Source organism: Protobothrops mucrosquamatus, unplaced genomic scaffold, assembly GCF_001527695.2.
Source record: "Protobothrops mucrosquamatus isolate PMUCROS unplaced genomic scaffold, P.Mucros_1.0 scaffold899, whole genome shotgun sequence".
Taxonomy (NCBI): domain Eukaryota; kingdom Metazoa; phylum Chordata; class Lepidosauria; order Squamata; family Viperidae; genus Protobothrops; species Protobothrops mucrosquamatus.
This window is the reverse complement of record NW_015387151.1, coordinates 63,301-80,044: the sequence shown is the minus strand read 5'-3', so window position 1 is coordinate 80,044 and position 16,744 is coordinate 63,301. Positions and strand designations below refer to the sequence as shown.

The 16,744-nt window shown below is 40.1% G+C and overlaps 2 protein-coding genes across 2 annotated transcripts in view; both read right to left on the bottom strand.

Annotated features, from left to right (window-relative positions):
- ABCA12 (ATP binding cassette subfamily A member 12) overlaps positions 1–5,163 on the bottom strand; it is a 226,544-nt gene extending 221,381 nt beyond the window's left edge. Inside the window, 1 exon segment of the mRNA XM_029284752.1 lies at positions 4,787–5,163. Within this exon segment, the coding sequence (XP_029140585.1) occupies positions 4,787–4,855 (69 nt within the window). The 5' untranslated portion in view covers positions 4,856–5,163.
- Positions 5,164–9,901: 4,738 nt separating this feature from the next.
- Positions 9,902–16,744, bottom strand: part of LOC107290457 (uncharacterized protein K02A2.6-like) — a 20,099-nt gene continuing 13,256 nt past the window's right edge. Inside the window, 3 exon segments of the mRNA XM_029284751.1 lie at positions 9,902–10,362; positions 10,978–11,833; positions 11,908–12,781. Of these exon segments, the coding sequence (XP_029140584.1) occupies positions 9,902–10,362; positions 10,978–11,833; positions 11,908–12,781 (2,191 nt within the window).

The window sequence follows — 16,744 nt, the reverse complement described above, 5'->3', positions numbered from 1 at the left end:
GCCACAGGAACAGGAAACTTCCAGGCAGGGCTAGAGGGTATAAAAAGACCATCTGCCCATGTGCTCACTCTCTTTTCTTCTCCTCTGCTGCTTATCTGTCTTCTGCAATAAACTGTAACCTTCTTCCCAAAGCAGTCGCCATGTTTGCTTATTTATTCCCGGCTTGGATGAACCAGGATGAAGACTTACCTTCTAACAAAGGAAAAAAAACACCTCTTTGTCTTCTTTGGTTGTTTTTTCTACCATTGTACTTTCTTTGTGGGGATAATTAGGGGAAAAGAAGAAAAAAGGGACATTGCTAATTTGTTCCCATCAACTTTATAATGTTGGAGATACCTCTCTTGTTAAATTTTAAAAAATAAGAGTGAAAACTTTTTTTTTAACTTTATCAACGTGGAAAAAAGATCTTACAGTCCACTGAGGACATCTGGTGGCCAAAGTGACACTACAACTCTATCTTTGTGATTGGACTTCACATGACAGTAAAAGAGAAAAGATAATCTGACATTTGGGTGGTGAAGCTGGCTAGTAGACCTTTGGAGGCGGATATTTGTGGACTTTTGTTAAATATAGTCTCTAACAAAAGGAACAGGCTAGTCTACCACCAAAATGGAAGGAAATATTCCATATCTTGACTATGATCTAATATTGGGGAAAAAATTTGAAATGACAGAAGACTTCAAAACTTATGGGAAACCGAGGAGACAATTTAAAGATGCCACCTTGACACTTTCAACTGACCCTCCAATAATGAATCAAGCAATGGAACAAGGAACACCAGAGGAAGAACAGAGCAATACTGAACAGGCTTTCATACATCAAGACACACAATCTAAAGAGACAGAGACATTATGCTTACAACCCAATGATGAATCTATGCTGGGAGAAAAGGTGGTAACCACTGAGCCAACTAATTCTACACAACGTTACCTACAACGGATGGATAACTTGGATGATCAAGAATTAACTGTAACTGATTCAGTTCAATTACTGAAAACTACAAAGATTGATACTCAGATACAACTTTCTGGAAACCACAACAAAGCGGATAACTTATTTACAATTATAATATGGAATAAAAGTCAATATAACACTCAGATGATATTGCCAGGAAGAGAAGAAAGTTTTGCTCAGTTTGAATTGATTAGAAAGTTTTGTAACCAAAGTTTGAGGTTTGATAATCGAAAAGTTTTAATATGGGAACCAACTTGGCCTAGAAAGAAAGCTAGAGTCAGGTTTAAATGTGATATAAAATGTTACTTGATGGGTTAAAAAGGCTTTAGAGATTTTGTCTGATTTAATAATGAAAGAAGGATGAGAATTGATTGATACCATAGTTGATAATTATTAGGGAGCAAACTTGTTTACGGGTTAAAAAGATTTTATAGACGTAGAGTGATGAAATGATAGAACACGTGTTTAAAAATAGATATGTGGGTTTTTTTGAACTATACTATTATTTTAAATATGATAATTATTTTGAAATAGAGAGAGAATTTTCTGATTTAATAATGAATGAGGGCAGGGAATTTCTTGACATTATACTTGATAAATATTTGAAGGTGTAAACTTTACAAAAGGGCTTAAAAAGATTTTTTATAGATGTGGATTGATGAAATGATAGAATATATTTTAAAAAATAGAACTGTATTTGTTGGATTTATATTGTTATTTTAAACGTGAAAAATACGCTGTAATAGAGAGAGAGTAAGAGCCATTTGTGATAGGAAAAAAAATAGTTTTAATGAACGATCTATTATTAAGGATACCTGAAATCCCAACTATATGTCTATTGAAATGTAATTGGAATAAGACAATTGCAATTAGTAAAGCTTAAAACAGGATATAGATTATCATAATTGCAAGGTGATTGAGGATCTTTGTTTGATTGAACTTATCTAAAATTGTATTAATTTTAATTTTAATAAGTAATATTATTCCTTACAGAGAGCAAATTGTTTATAATTAATTTGAGCTATGTGTATATGATTTTGTTTTTGAATGATTTGACACTCTGACCACCACGTTGTGTCCTAAGCTTTTGTATAAAAAATGGAAAAAAACAATAAAACTTTTTTATATATATAAAAAAACCAAGAGATCAGATTTCAATTGGCAGGATAAAAAAATCTGCAAAATGCTTTCCTGGAGTACATAACTGAAATCTGGTAATAGTAATACCAGACATGAGCACCATGTCACTCCCCATTAATGCCTGTTGCAAGACATTAATCATCCTGGTGAATTTTAAGGCACACCAGATAAAAAGATAAACAGGTAGATCTGTATAAGCTAAAAAATATAGCTTTATAAACAGAGGAATTATATTTAAGATAAGAGCTAATACTTTATGACTAAATTGGGTACAATGTTCCCAAGCTCTATTTTCACAAAATATGAAAAAAGGGAAATAGCATATTTTCTGTCTTTGAAATAATGGCAAATATAGGCATTTACAAACTTCCAAATATCCTTTCTAAAAATTGTTAAAATTATTTTCAAACATATAATAATAATTTTCAACAATTTTGTTTGATTTTTTTTAAAAATTTAATGAGAAATCTTGCCTATACCAAACTCAAGTGTGAATGTTGATCTCAGCATAAACAAAGTATAATTTGTCAACTGAATGCATCTGCTGTAGTCCCCTCTCACCGTTGAATGAATTGTATGTTTAACATATTGGAATAGTCTTAGTAAACCCTTGGACTTCACTTACATAAATGTGACATCCAGGAGAAATAAACCTATAGAAAAATACTAAAAGTATATTAATAAATGCATGATTAGATGAACAATATTTAATGGAGCAAATTGACTTTAAAAATCTCCAGAGTTTTCTATTTTGGTGGCAAGCCAAGAGAGCAGCTATGTTAATACAAATTTGTCACCATTTCTTCACTCAACCCCCCATTATTGCTCCTGTTGTGCTTTCACTGGGACTATTGCTTATTTTATTTAGTTAATTAGTAATATCCTGCCTTTATTATTATTATTATAAAAAACTCAAGGTGGTGAAAACATAATACTTTTCCTCCTCCTATTTTTCCCACAACAATAATCCTGTGAGGGAGGTTGGGCTGAAACAGAGTGACTGGCCCAAAGTCACTCAGCTGGCTTTCATGCTAAAGGCGAGACTAGAATTCAGAGTCTCCTGATTTCTAGAGCAAGACCTTCACCACTACACCAAACTGTTCCTCTCCTTTTCCTCTCTGTGAGTACTGTCACAGCCGGATGCTGCTATGTTTTATTTTATGATGCATTGGTCACATGCTATTTCTCAAATTGGTTTATTGCACTTTAGTACTTAACAAAACAGAAAATGCATTGCTAAAGGTGAGGGGATAAATGCCCCAAAGGCAAGTCTAGAGGAAGTGGCTTACAAAGGGAGTAAAACTATTAGTAGAGCAGCAGAATAAATAATCCATTCTGAATGAGATTTCCAATACTCTATATTGTTAATAGAAAGAGAATGAGCAGAAAATATACGGGGAAAGGACCCACACTAGCCCAGCACACTCACCTTACTTCAGCCTAGCTTTATTTATGTGGATGAAAGCTAAGTGAAATTGTTACAAATTCTGCCATCCCCTATCAGCAATTATCATGTGATTGTTTAGAATGCATGGGGGGGGGGGGAAACCTTTCAGACCTTCATATATAAAAATACCAAGAATCAGCCTTGATGGGATATAGAACAAAAATATCCTAGTTAAAAATAATTAATGAAAGGCTCTTACATAAAGAGTTGGTTTCATAAAAGAGAGAATGCAACACAGAGGACGTTAAAAAATAAATGACTATAATCCATCAGCATCTCTGCTACAGTACATAAAATATAATATATACAATTAAAGGCTGCTACCTTTAATAAGTTACTTATTGCATAAATGATTCCTTGTGCAGATTCTAATTTAATTTAAACCAGCCTTCCCCAGTTTAGTTCTGGGACTAAAACTTCCAGAATTTCCAGCCAGCATAGCATTTTTTTTACTAGTCATATTGATGTATTTTCTTTTGTTTTTCTTTGCTTTATTGTTCTATTATTTTCACTTTGTTTAAACTTACTTTCTATTTCTTCATGGTTGTGAGTTGCCTACAGTAGCTCATGGCAAGATAGACAGCAAATAAATTTAATAATAATAACATAATCCACATCAATAGGTAGAAAAAATGTCAAATGTGAATATCTGGCTGATTGTGTAATGAATCATAATGAGCATCATCTAATTAGTGAAATAGCAAAATACTCTCTGCTCTAAGTTGCCAACTCTTGAGATGAGTAACTAAAGATATAAGCAGCTCAGTAGAAATATTATACTGAAATAATACTTAGAGCACAAGGACATGCTTACTTACTATTCCATCAAAACAAAAATGGAGAAATTTAGCAATGGAGAAAAGATTCTAATCCAAATTTTGCTTGTCAAGCTGGCTTTCTGTTTGGTTAACATAACATTTAAAAATACTCCCTCCCTTCATCTGTAGGTGCCACCCAATGTGGCACATTTGAACAAGAAAAAAATTAAATCTTTCCACAAATACAGCAGCAGCTTTGGTTGATCAAGTAAGAACTCATAGATACATATATCTATAAAATATACAGTTATGACTCTTATTCATTGACCAGACATGAAATAGCACATTTGCAATCAAATATCACTAGAGAAAATATTTTTCACACTCATCATTTTGAAAAACTGTATTACTACCTTTTCTTAAATAATATTTTGTCCTGGATTCCCTGGGACTTAAAATTCTCTTGTTTTTTAATTTCTATACTTACTGGTTGCCTTTTGACACTCAGCCAGTTCTTCCATAGCAACACCCACAGGTGTCGGAAAAGTGAAGCCATCCTCAAAAGAGCTTCAGCAAAAGAAGAAAGTTCTTGTCTTCTCTCTGACCCAGTCTTAGATTGCCAAAAATGTATGCTGTGATCAAGATTTGTATTGCTTTGCCTATGCACCTTTTCTATACAACCCAGATGTCTAGTTCATCCCTTTGTCTCTGCTCTGTGCACATTTCCTATTGCACATGCAACAGGTTGATTCATCCAATGAGAAGCAAAGAGTGCTAATTATAATATTATACTACTCTCTCAGCTTTCTTCAGTCCTGGTGTGATAAGGCTGGTGTCATTCCAAGAAGATGCTTCTGCTGAAATTAAAGAAGTGCACCTTTTCTCCCACAAGGAACTCCCTACCACCTACACATATAGCCTACAGAAGAATTGACAAAAGAAGCAAGCAACCTAGTGGCTTGCCAAGCCAGTAGGACCTGTTTTATTTCTTTTTCCTGATTTAATGCACACAAATTGGCTGGGAGTAATAGAAAGTAGGTACATTACAGACATTCATTGTACTCCATTTAAATAAAATTAATGTTAATGTTTGTCTAAAGCAAAAGACAGGACATTATTTTCCATGAGAGCATTTAAAAAAATTCTAGACCATATATGTGTTCATGGTAAATGGTTTAGATTGATGCTTAATGCATAAATTAACATTATGTCACACACAGGGTCTTTTCTCACTGTAAGTTTAACTGTACTCCACCCTTGAGCTGTCATAAAATTATATTGGCATGGAATTTACTGTGCCAATTGCTGATTTCTATTCTGCCTCCATTGTCTCTCTTTCAAATCATTGAAAATATATTACTTTCTTCCAAAATGAAAGCCTAAGAGAAATTGTATTACTATTATCCTTCTCATCTTTCCTATTACCTATTACCTATTCCTATTGATATCTTATCACTATCACTTTGTTGGTTGTATCTTATGATTTATGATTGCATCTCATGATTTATGATTTATCACTTTGTTGCTTGTATGTATACTGAGAGCTTATGCACCGGAGACAAATTCCTTGTGTGTTCAATCAAACTTGGCCACTAAAGAATATTCTATTCTATTCTGTTCTGTTCTGTTCTGTTCTGTTCTGTTCTGTTCTGTTCTGTTCTGTTCTGTTCTGTTCTATTGGGGTGCCCCATGTAATTGGTAGACATGGTGTAAAAATAACTTGGCTAACCAACTAAGATGATCAAAGGCCTGAAAACTAAAACTTATGAAGAATGGCTACAGGACTTGGGTTTGGTTAGTCTAAAGAAAAGAAGAAACAGGGGTGACATGATAGCAGTATTCCAGTATTTGAGGGGCTGTCACAAAGAAGAGGGGATCAAATTATTCTCCAAAGCATTAGAGGGCAAGGCAAGAAACAATGATTGGAAATTGATCAAAGAGAGAAGCAACCTGGAATTAAGGAGAAAGTTCCTTTCTCTGATTAGGAGAAAGTTCCTAATAGTGAGGACAATTAACCAGTGGAACAGCTTGCCTTCAGAAATCGTGGGTGCTCCATCACTTGTCTGAAATGGTATAGGTTCTCCTGCTTGAGCGGTGGGCTGGACTAGAAGACCTCCAAAGTCCCTTCCAGCTCTATTCTATTCTATTCTATGCCATGCCATGCCATGCCATGCCATGCCATGCCATGCCATGCCATGCCATGCCATGCCATTGCTCAAGAGGAATGAATTACATAAACATATAGATGCTTATGTAATTCATTCCTCTTGAGCAGGGGTGTCAAACTCACAATGTCACGTGACGTGTTGTGACATATTGTGACTTTTTTTCCCATTGCTGGCAATGGGGTGGGCACGGTTTTGCTATGACACATCCGGCCAATGGGCTGGCAGTTTGACACCCCTGATCTATAGAACCACTGTGAAGAGTAATTAAGTCATCTGATGGATGTAATGAGCAGAAGGTTTAAGGAACAGGAGGAAGAGCCACAATGAAGACAATGTCAGATAAACGAAATCTGAGCCTGGGCCAGAACTGTAACATCAGTAAGAGACAAGATCCTTCCTAATCTCATGAAACTAAAGAGAGGGAAGGGAGAAGCATATTCAGCTTTGCAAGATTTGGTTACTATAATCTTATAATAAAAGTAGTATTAGCATGCATGACTTTGGTTTCCTGGTCTGGTCTACCTTGAAGAGCTGACAATGGATAAAGTCACTCAAGTCTGCTCAGTGTTGGACTCCAACTGGGTAGATCCAATTGATGTGCCTGGATATGATCTTTTGGGTTTATTTGGAATAAGTTCATTCTTGATTAAATGGTCAGAGTCCTTCAGACTGTGAGCTTGGCCAATTGCTTATTACTGAGTTGCTCAGGCTCCCTGGAGATCCTTTGGGGAAAGGTGAATGCTCTCAAAATGAATATCAAGTCCCATGTTAGCTATGAAAGCCAGCTGGGTGACTTTGAGCCAGTCACTCTCTCTCTCAGCCCAATCCACCTAACAGGGTTGTTGTGGGGAAAATTGGAGGAGGAATGTGTTGAATATGTTTGCTGCCTTGAGTTATTTGCAAAAATAATAAAAGCAGGATACAAATAAATAAATACATACATAGATAAAGTTAGAAATATATGAAATGAAATGGCTAATAAAAAAGATTTGATCCTTTTTTCCATGCTAAATTGACTTTATGGGAAAACTCAAGTTTAAAAATTGGGGAAAAGATGGGCATATGGAAAAATTGAATGGAAGTGGGAATATTGACCCTGGACCTACTGATGGATGATGAAGATGAATTTGTAATATATTCTGTGTTAAAGGATAACTATGATTTTTCAGATATAACCCAATGGCAGTGTTTATGATTTGGACAGTATGGAAACAGCATTGGCCATGCATGTGGCAAAGCTAGGATGGGGGAGATGTGTCCATCTTAGTACTCCTTGATCTCAGTAGTTTGTTGTTTTTGCAGGGGAGCAGTGAAAATATGCAGCATTTCACCTGCAATCTAAAACTTATGCAGATTAAGAAATAATGAAATAGTATTTATTTTTAAAAATTGTCAACTTGAAATATCAGGCATGAAAGGAAATGGTAAAGAGGCCAAAGAAAGAGGATCAAGAAAAACAGAAGTATAATAGTGTGAAACTGAATTGATTGATAATGAATTAGCTTGGAAAGAATAATCAGAGCAATGTTGCATTATTCAAGTAATACTATGCGATATCTTAAGGCAGCCATACAGTATAAGAAAGGATAAAGATTAAGCAATGCACAGAGAGTTATGGAGTGACCAGACCTAAGTTAAAGTTTTGGGTGAGAGGGAGGCTTTCCAAAATCTAAATGAAATTGAACTTGTGAATGAAGGCAAATATATATGTCCCATGATAATGTTGCAGGATCCAATCTGAGTTGGTCACCTGGATTCAGTCACATCCTGGAGATTGGTAATGATAGGATTAAGTGAATGGTCTTCAAAATTTCATATTGTAAGAAAAATTTAAAATTAAAAAAGAAAATCTGCTGTGAAGTGGAAACTTACTGAGTAGAAAAACAAGCTTGCTAAAGAAACTACAATAGATGGGAGCAAGGAAATAGTAGCATAAAGGGAGGATGTAAGATAGACACTTAGGCTAAAATTAACCAGATCTTCAGAATGGGAAATGGAAGAATACAAGCTGCAAAACAGCTGTAAGAGGAAATAGCTAACTGAAAGGACAAAACTGAATTGGAAAACAGGAAAAGCAAAGCTAAAACTGAATAATAAGAAAGAACTTATTGTTCTAACAAGCCATAAAATTTCCCAGAACTCAAAAACAAACCAACAGAGCATGCTCAAAATTCTGTCAAATATTAACTGACATACCTTGCATATATTATCTGCTAATTATAATGTACATACAATGTATGATTGAGTATGTTTGAGGAGGGTAGCAGGAAATATGTAGAAGTTGGTTGGAGAGAACGTAACCTCATAGTACCTCAGTCAATGGGGAATGAGGAGGGATGGGCAGGCGGTGCAAAGAATGTACTGTATATGTCAGAATCCAGTTTTATTTCCTTTCTATCTATCTTCTCTGATCTAAAACCAATTCTTACCCTTTCCTGGATCCTGCCATACTCCCAAGGGGGAGGGGGGATATGCATGCGGGTTTTATTACTTTCACTTCCTCTATTCACTACAAAGTAACTGTTAAGTCCTTGTCTTAGTGGCGAAAGAAAGGCAAACATACTGTCAGCAACAAGTTCTTTATTCTCCTTCCAATTGCTCCATCACAACTCAGAGGCTCACAGGCCTCTCTTCTCCTTCTTAATGGCCAGGTTTCCCAGGTAAAAAAGATACAGGGAAAATGGCGCGCTTTGCAACTCGCGCATGCGCGCAGGCTGGCGCCACTTTGTCTGGTCCCAGGCAGCTTTGCAACAGCCCATTACCATGACAACGTCCCGAGCCTGCTACTGCAGGCTCAGGACACAACACCCCTTCACCCCCGGATGAAACTGCCCCAACATACATACATATGCAGATAACTGCGACCTTCTTGAGGGACGTGGTACTTCATTCATCTACAGGTGTATGGACTGTGGAGGTCTTACTTGATAACACCCTTATGGTATCGTGCTATCATTTTGGAATAACTACCAACACCCATATTCTAGAAGGTTGACAACAACCTTACAAACTCCTCCAGATACTGTGGAGGTCGTTTGCTTCGTTGCGACCTCCTCGGACCCTGGGAACACCCTGGACTTTCCCGTGCACTTGATGTAGTGGGGCTGCCCTCTCTTGGTTGCCCTGGTGGTCTGGTGACCTGGCTCCTGTCACCTGGTCTGTTCGCTTGCCCACCGGGCTATGCAGACCAGGGCTTTGCTCCCTCGGGTTCCTGTATGATCTGCCTACTACTAGGCTACCTGAACCCTCAGAACCCCACCCCCCATCTGGCGGGTCTGTGGTGTTCTCCAAGTCCACAATGGACCAATCTTGGGAACACAGTTCCTCACTCCCAAGCCCTGTAACAGTGTTATCTGGGGTCTCTGCGGTGCCCCAATACCCAATTGCCCCTTGATCTGTACCTGAAGTGCCAGAATCAGGATTTGTCTCTCTGACTACTCCCCTTTGGACTGATTTCCTTCTGGAAGCAATTGTAGCAGTTGGCCAGTTCCCTTGACTACATGCCAGTTCTCTTGTATTGTTTGTGTTATGTGGATGCTCCCTGTTATTCTCCCTGTCTGGAGTGTTGTATAGGTCTTGTGAACTGTGAGGATACCCCCTGAGTGACTCCCTGGCTGGAGTATGTAATGGTGGGTGCGATGTTCCTTGTTCCCATGAATCTCTGTTGGGCACACTTGCGGAACCCTGAAGCGAGCCTTCCCTTTGCTCCTGTTGATCCCCCTCCCCCCCAGAGAAAACCCAGGAGTAGAAGAGGAAGAGTCCAGTCTTGTACGCAGCTGGTCAATATGCCGCCGAAGAACGCGGCCGTCTTCCAAGGAAACCTCGTAAGACAATGGCCCAGTGACCTTGCAGACCACAGCAGGAATCCACAGATGACTGGGACCGTAGTTCCGGGTCCAAACCGGAGCGCCTACTTGCAAACACCGTGGCGCCCTAGGCTTGGAAACCAGAGGTGCCAACCTGTCAGGATGCAACCTGTCAAGCTTAGTTATCAGTCTGCGACCCCAGCGGAGTTCTGCAGGGCTTTTTCCAGTGGATACAGTAGGTGTGGTGTGGTGTGCAAGAAGAAAATCTGCCAACCTGTGATGCCAGTCCCCGTAAGTCAGTTTCTTGAGGGCGTCCTTGGTGACACGCACCATCCTCTCAGCCATACCGTTGGTGGAAGGGTGGAAGGGGGCCGATGTCGCATGCCGGATCATGTTGGCCTGTAGGAAAGCCTGGAACTCCGCAGACGTGAACTGTGGGCCGTTGTCTGAAACTAAAACATCTGGCAGGCCGTGAGCAGCAAAAATGCCTCGCAACACCTGGATGGTCCTGGCAGTAGTAGTGGAGGAGACAGGAACAACTTCCAGCCACTTAGAATGACTATTCACAAGGAACAAGAAGAATTGCCCCTGAAAGGGCCCAGCATAGTCCACATGTACTCGGGACCAAGGCAGATGTGTTTCCTCCCACCTGTGTACAGGGGCCTGAGGCATCTCCGGCCATGAACGCTGGCACAAGTGACACCCATGCACATGGGCCTCTATATTCTTGTCTAGCCCTGGCCACCATAAATGGCTGCACGCGAGCGCCTTCATCCGGACAATGCCAGGATGGCCCTCATGGAGGGAAATCAAGATTCTACATCTCAACGAGGTAGGAATAACCATCCTGCTGCCCCAAAGCAGGCAACTCTTAAAGGTGGATAACTCATGCCTCTTGAGCCAGAAGCTTTGGAACTCAGTACCAGGGCTTCTGTCAGGCCATCCAGACAGAACCCAGGAAAGCACACGAGTAAGCGTGACATCAGTGGCTGTTTCAGCAGCCACATCCCTTGCATTAAGGGGAGATTCAGGCAACTCCTGAATAGAAAGAAGATTGATGGCAGGAGTGGGGTCTGCTTCTACTGTTGGCAGAGGTAGTCTGCTTAGGCCGTCTGCATGACCCATCTCCTTACCAGGTTTGTGAATTAAGGAATAGTCATAAGCTGACAAAAAAATAGACCACCTCATCATTCTAGGGGAAATAATATGGGGAGTTTGTTTATTGGTGGTAAACAACCCCAACAGCGGTTTATGGTCAGTGAAGACCATGAAATGCCTGCCATTTAAAAAATCATGGAATTTTTTAACCCCTGCTACTATGGCCAATGCTTCTCTATCTATTTGAGCATAATTGCGCTCAGCAGAAGACAGAGTCCTGGAGTAATAAGCAACAGGAACCTGAGTTCCATCAGCTTTCAAGTGGCTGAGTACAGCTCCTACCCCATAAGGGGAAGCATCACAGGCAATGCATACAGGCAATTTCTCATTGAAATGTGCAAGCACATCATGAGATGTTAGCAAGGCCTTGACCTCATTGAAACTCTGTTCGTGGACNAAAGCCTATGTAGAGGTTCAGCTACAGCAGCCTTGTGAGGTAGGAAAGCGTTGTAAAAATTTAGAAGGCCTAAGAAAGCCTGCAGTTCACCCTTAGTTTTAGGGCTAGGAGCCTGCTGTATGGCCTTTAACTTTGATTCAGCAGGGTGAATACCTTGGGCATCTATTCTAAATCCCAAAAAATCTGTAGAAGTGACCCCTATTTTGCACTTGTTTTTCTTAAGTTTTAGGCCTGCTCTTCTGAATCAAAGCAACACAGCCCTCAATCTCTCTGCTAAGTTCTGAATGGATTCTCCAGCAATAAGAACATCATCAAAGTAGGGACAAACCCCAGGAATGCCCCTAAGTGTGCTTTCCATGATGCTTTGGAAAATGCCTCGTGCAACATTCACCCCAAACTGCAATCTCTTGACCTTGAATGCACCCCTATGCGTTACAATGGTCTGTGCCTCAGCAGCCGCTTGATCAACAGGTAACTGTTGATAAGCCTGTGCCAAGTCAAGCTTTGCAAAAACTCGCCCCCCCTTGAGGGAAGCCAAAATGTGGCTGACTACTGGTACAGGGTAAGCATGCTGTTGTAATGCCTTGTTAATAGTGCACTTGTAATCAGCACATATTCTAATATCTCCATTAGCCTTAAGAGGCGTTACTATGGGTGTTTCCCATGGACTTGAATCCACAGGCTCTAAAATGCCTTGTTGGATCAATTTATCCAACTCAGCATCAATTTTTCCTTTTAATGCAAAGGGTACTCTTCTAGCTTTAACCCTAATAGGTGTGATGTTGGGGTCAAGTCGTAAGGAGACTGGAGGCCCCTTAAAGGATCCAAGCTGTGAACTAAACACATCTGCAAACTCCTCACAGACTTCTGCTAGGCTTAACGTTTGCAAACTATGCAAGCCAGTAACCTGAATTCCCAAGGCCTCAAACCAATCGAGTCCTATAATACTTGTTCTGTCACCCCCAACAACCAACACATCCAAGGGACCCTCAAAACTCTTGTGTTGTACAGTAAGGGTGGCCTCCCCCTTTACGCACACCTTGGAGTTTTGGAAGTCTGTTAAGATTATGTTGGAAGGCCTACATTTAGCCTGAAACCCACTGCTATTGCAAATCTTCCTGAATGTATGAAAGGAAATGATTGAAAGAGCAGACCCAGTGTCCAGCTCCATAACTAAGGGAATTCCTTGCAGCCTCACCTTAAGGGACAACTTCTTTTTAAGAGGTTTGTGTGTGCCTGTTCTGCAAACACTCCTGCGCGACATGCAGAAGCCCACCCTGTTTTGGCTGGGGACCCTGGTACCTTTCAGATGCAATTCTTCTCGAAGTTGTACCTTCTTTTGGCCTAGATGAACGGCTGCTATGTGGCCTTGCCTTCCACATGCTCTGCAGACGGCTGAACGAAACCTGCAGTCGGCCCTCTTGTGGCGACCTCCGCACCCGAAGCATTTAGGCCCAGCTGGAGCTTTGTCTTTGCTTCCTTTCTTCTTTCCATCTTTAGATGGGAAAAGATGATCCACCTCTTCTTCAGGATCTTCTTCCGGGCCTTCTTGGAGTTCCTCATGGTGCACAGGAACTTCTTCTGAATTGTTCTTAATGGGCCGCATGTGTTTGACTGCCCCACCTGCTGCCTCTTCAGCTGTCACCTCTCTCAAAGCATCTTGGAACGAGAGGTCCTTCCTTGCAAAGAGTTTTTGTTGCAGCCCTCTGTTCCTTAAATCGCATACAAAACGGTCTCTAAGTCTTTCTTCTAAATCCTTAAAGTCACATGGTTTGGCTGCTCTTCTTAATGCTGCAATAAATTCCTTGGCTGATTCTCCTGCCCTCTGGTCCCTTTGTTCAAAGGTATGTCTCCATGCAATGACAGACATCTCTGGCTGGAAATGCTCTTTCAATAAATTTTTTAAGTCTGTGTATGTTACAGACTCTAGAGGAGCAGGGGCTGCCAAGTTTTCTGCAATTTCAAACACATCCTGACCGCAGACACACAGTATGGTTGCAGCCTTCAAGCCATCTTCTCTAACTTGATTTACTCTGAAGTAAGTCTCTGCTCTAGCAACATAAGACTCCCATCTCTCTGGGCGAGTTACGTCGAATTCTGACAGCCTCCCAATCTTTGCCATTCTTGCTTGCTATGCAGGAAGGGGTCTATCAGCCAGCTTACCTCCAGCGACGCTGTACTGGCAGGCCAGATGCTGAATTTAATGCCGTCTTCCTTCTTCAAGGACTCCTTTGGGTAAGTCTTACAATTTTCTTCTTTTAATTTGCAAGACAATCCCACCTTCGTTGCCAGTGTTAAGTCCTTGTCTTAGTGGCGAAAGAAAGGCAAACATACTGTCAGCAACAAGTTCTTTATTCTCCTTCCAATTGCTCCATCACAACTCAGAGGCTCGCAGGCCTCTCTTCTCCTTCTTAATGGCCAGGTTTCCCGGGTAAAAAAGATACAGGGAAAATGGTGCGCTTTGCCTGGTCCCGGGCAGCTTTGCAACAGCCCGTTACCATGACAACGTCCCGAGCCTGCTACTGCAGGCTCAGGACACAACAGTAACCTTTTGTTTATTCGCCTTCGGGTCTGCTAACCATTACAATATAACCATTTGCCTCTTATCCTATGCCACTCTGAACTTCTCCTCCTTACCGGCCAGCTAGGAAAAGGGGGGTGAAAAGATACAGCCCTCCGAGATCTGGTTTATTTCTCCGTCATCAAAATAAGGTGTGAGGAACTGTTGAATGATCATACACAACAGAGCTGGATTGATGTTATCTTTCCTGGAGTTAACACCTAGAAATCTGCCGGTCTGAATCACCTGGAAGAACTGCGGGTTGGGGGTTGATTAGGGACACTTTAAAACATTGATTTGTAAGGAAATCCCTCAGATCCTGTCTATCATGCCTGCTATCAATTTCTCTTAATAAAAGTTCCTGTTGGAAGAGATCGTTTCCAAGAGTTCTGCTTTCTTAAGATGTGGATTGAAGTGGTTCCTTACAGTATAAAGATGTTGATTTGAGATGATGAACTTTGGAGTGAACCAAGCTTTGATAGCTTCTCTCCCCGCTTATTGCAATAAACGAAACAAGGAAGTCTTAACTTTGTCTTGGCTGGTTATTGGTCAGGCGAGCTGGTCACTGGTTGCAAATGAAAGTAGCCAGGAGTATATAACAGTAAGTTCCCTGAGGATGGGCTCTAGTATGAATCCGAAAGTTTGGAAGAACAAACCTCTGGTCCTGATGCAATTCAGTAATTTAAAAACATAATTTTGAGCTAAACAGAGGCCTTATGAAAAGCAGATTCCATTTTCCCATTCTAGAACATGGCATTGGAGGGAAAGTGTGTTGGCATATGAATTAGTGTGTGACACTGGCCTGAGCAAAGATTAGAAGAAAAAGGCTTATGATAGAAACAGTCCTATCCTAATAATTTGTGGAGGACATGCTGGGGTAGGTTATAGTCATGTGATCTGGCAAAATAGTGGAGTTTTGGCTAATTGTAGCCCTGCAGGAAATTGCAATACCATCTTCTAATCAAATCAATTTATTATTACAGCCGAAGGCCAACACATAAATTAAACATTCAAATAAAACAAAACTAAACAGAACCAAACACAAGAAGACATAGCAATATATTACAATTAAAGATGTAATCAATGAGTAACCAAGGTCTGCCTAGTTTTACAGACAGTATAACAAAACCTAGCTACCTTCAGAAAAATTGAATCATATTGACCTGACAATAAAAATACATTGAGTATAGTCTAATGCTGGATAAAAACACGTAATAAAATTAATTATAAAAGATTATTAAAAAGATCTAAAATGTTTAGTTATGTTTCTGGCGAATCCCCAATGCTGCTGCGCAGAATCTAGTCACCTGTGCCGTGATCACTGCCTGCTCATCCTTAAGCAGCCACTGGAGATAAATACTTTCCGAATGACCAGGATACCTATCAGTTATGGGGAGGATATGGTTTTTCTGAATAGCTCTATAGAAGGAACATTGAAGGAGTATGTGTCCAATGGTCTCCACCTCTCCTGAGCCACAGGAGCAGAAATACCATCTTCTATGTGAATGTCCTGATTCATATGGAGGAGCCTGAGAGAGGATTGGAATTTGCAGTGAGACTTCCTTACCCATCTGGTTATATACAGGACTCTGTGCCTCTGGGGGTCACTTCTGCCAGAACAGAAGCTCTCTGTCAACCAAAGTTTTCTTTCTTGTTCTGTTTTCTTTTTAATTTAAGGCTCAGATAATAACAGTTACTTTGTGGAAGGTATTTCATAGGTTGCTGTGCCTACTGGTAACCTTGTTACTGCTTTCTCCAAAATTTCTGCCTTCATAGTTTTTCCTCACCAGTGAGCACAGAAGCTTGCTGGAGAGGGGAAAAAACTAGGGAGATTGGGATCCTTTACCCTCCGTGCTCTTCTCCTCTTGGCTGCACCTATACTTAATTCCATGCTTCTCCTCAGAGTAGTTTCCAATAGTCAACTGGCCTACTTTTTTCTTTTGAGGACAGGAAGAAAACATTGGGGTTGTGGGGAGGGGCAAAAGCCCACAAAACAAAAGTTCCATTTTATTTCTGGAAGAATTATTGGGAAGAATTGCAGTGATAAAAATGAATGTTCTCCCCAAGTTTCTTTTCTTGTTTCAGATGATACCTATTTTAAAAAAGGATTCAAATTTGGAAGAATGGCAAAGAGGCATCAATAGGTTCATATGGCAAGGGAAAAAACCTAGGGTAAAATTTAAAATCTTGCAAGATGCACGGGAAAGAGGGGGACTTAAAGCCCCTAATTTAAAATTATATTATGAAGCAGTGGTATTAACCTGGATTAGTGATTGGATTAATTTAACTAATAGAGATATTTTGATACTTGAGGGTTGGGATTTATATTATGGATGGCATGCTTATTTATTTTTTG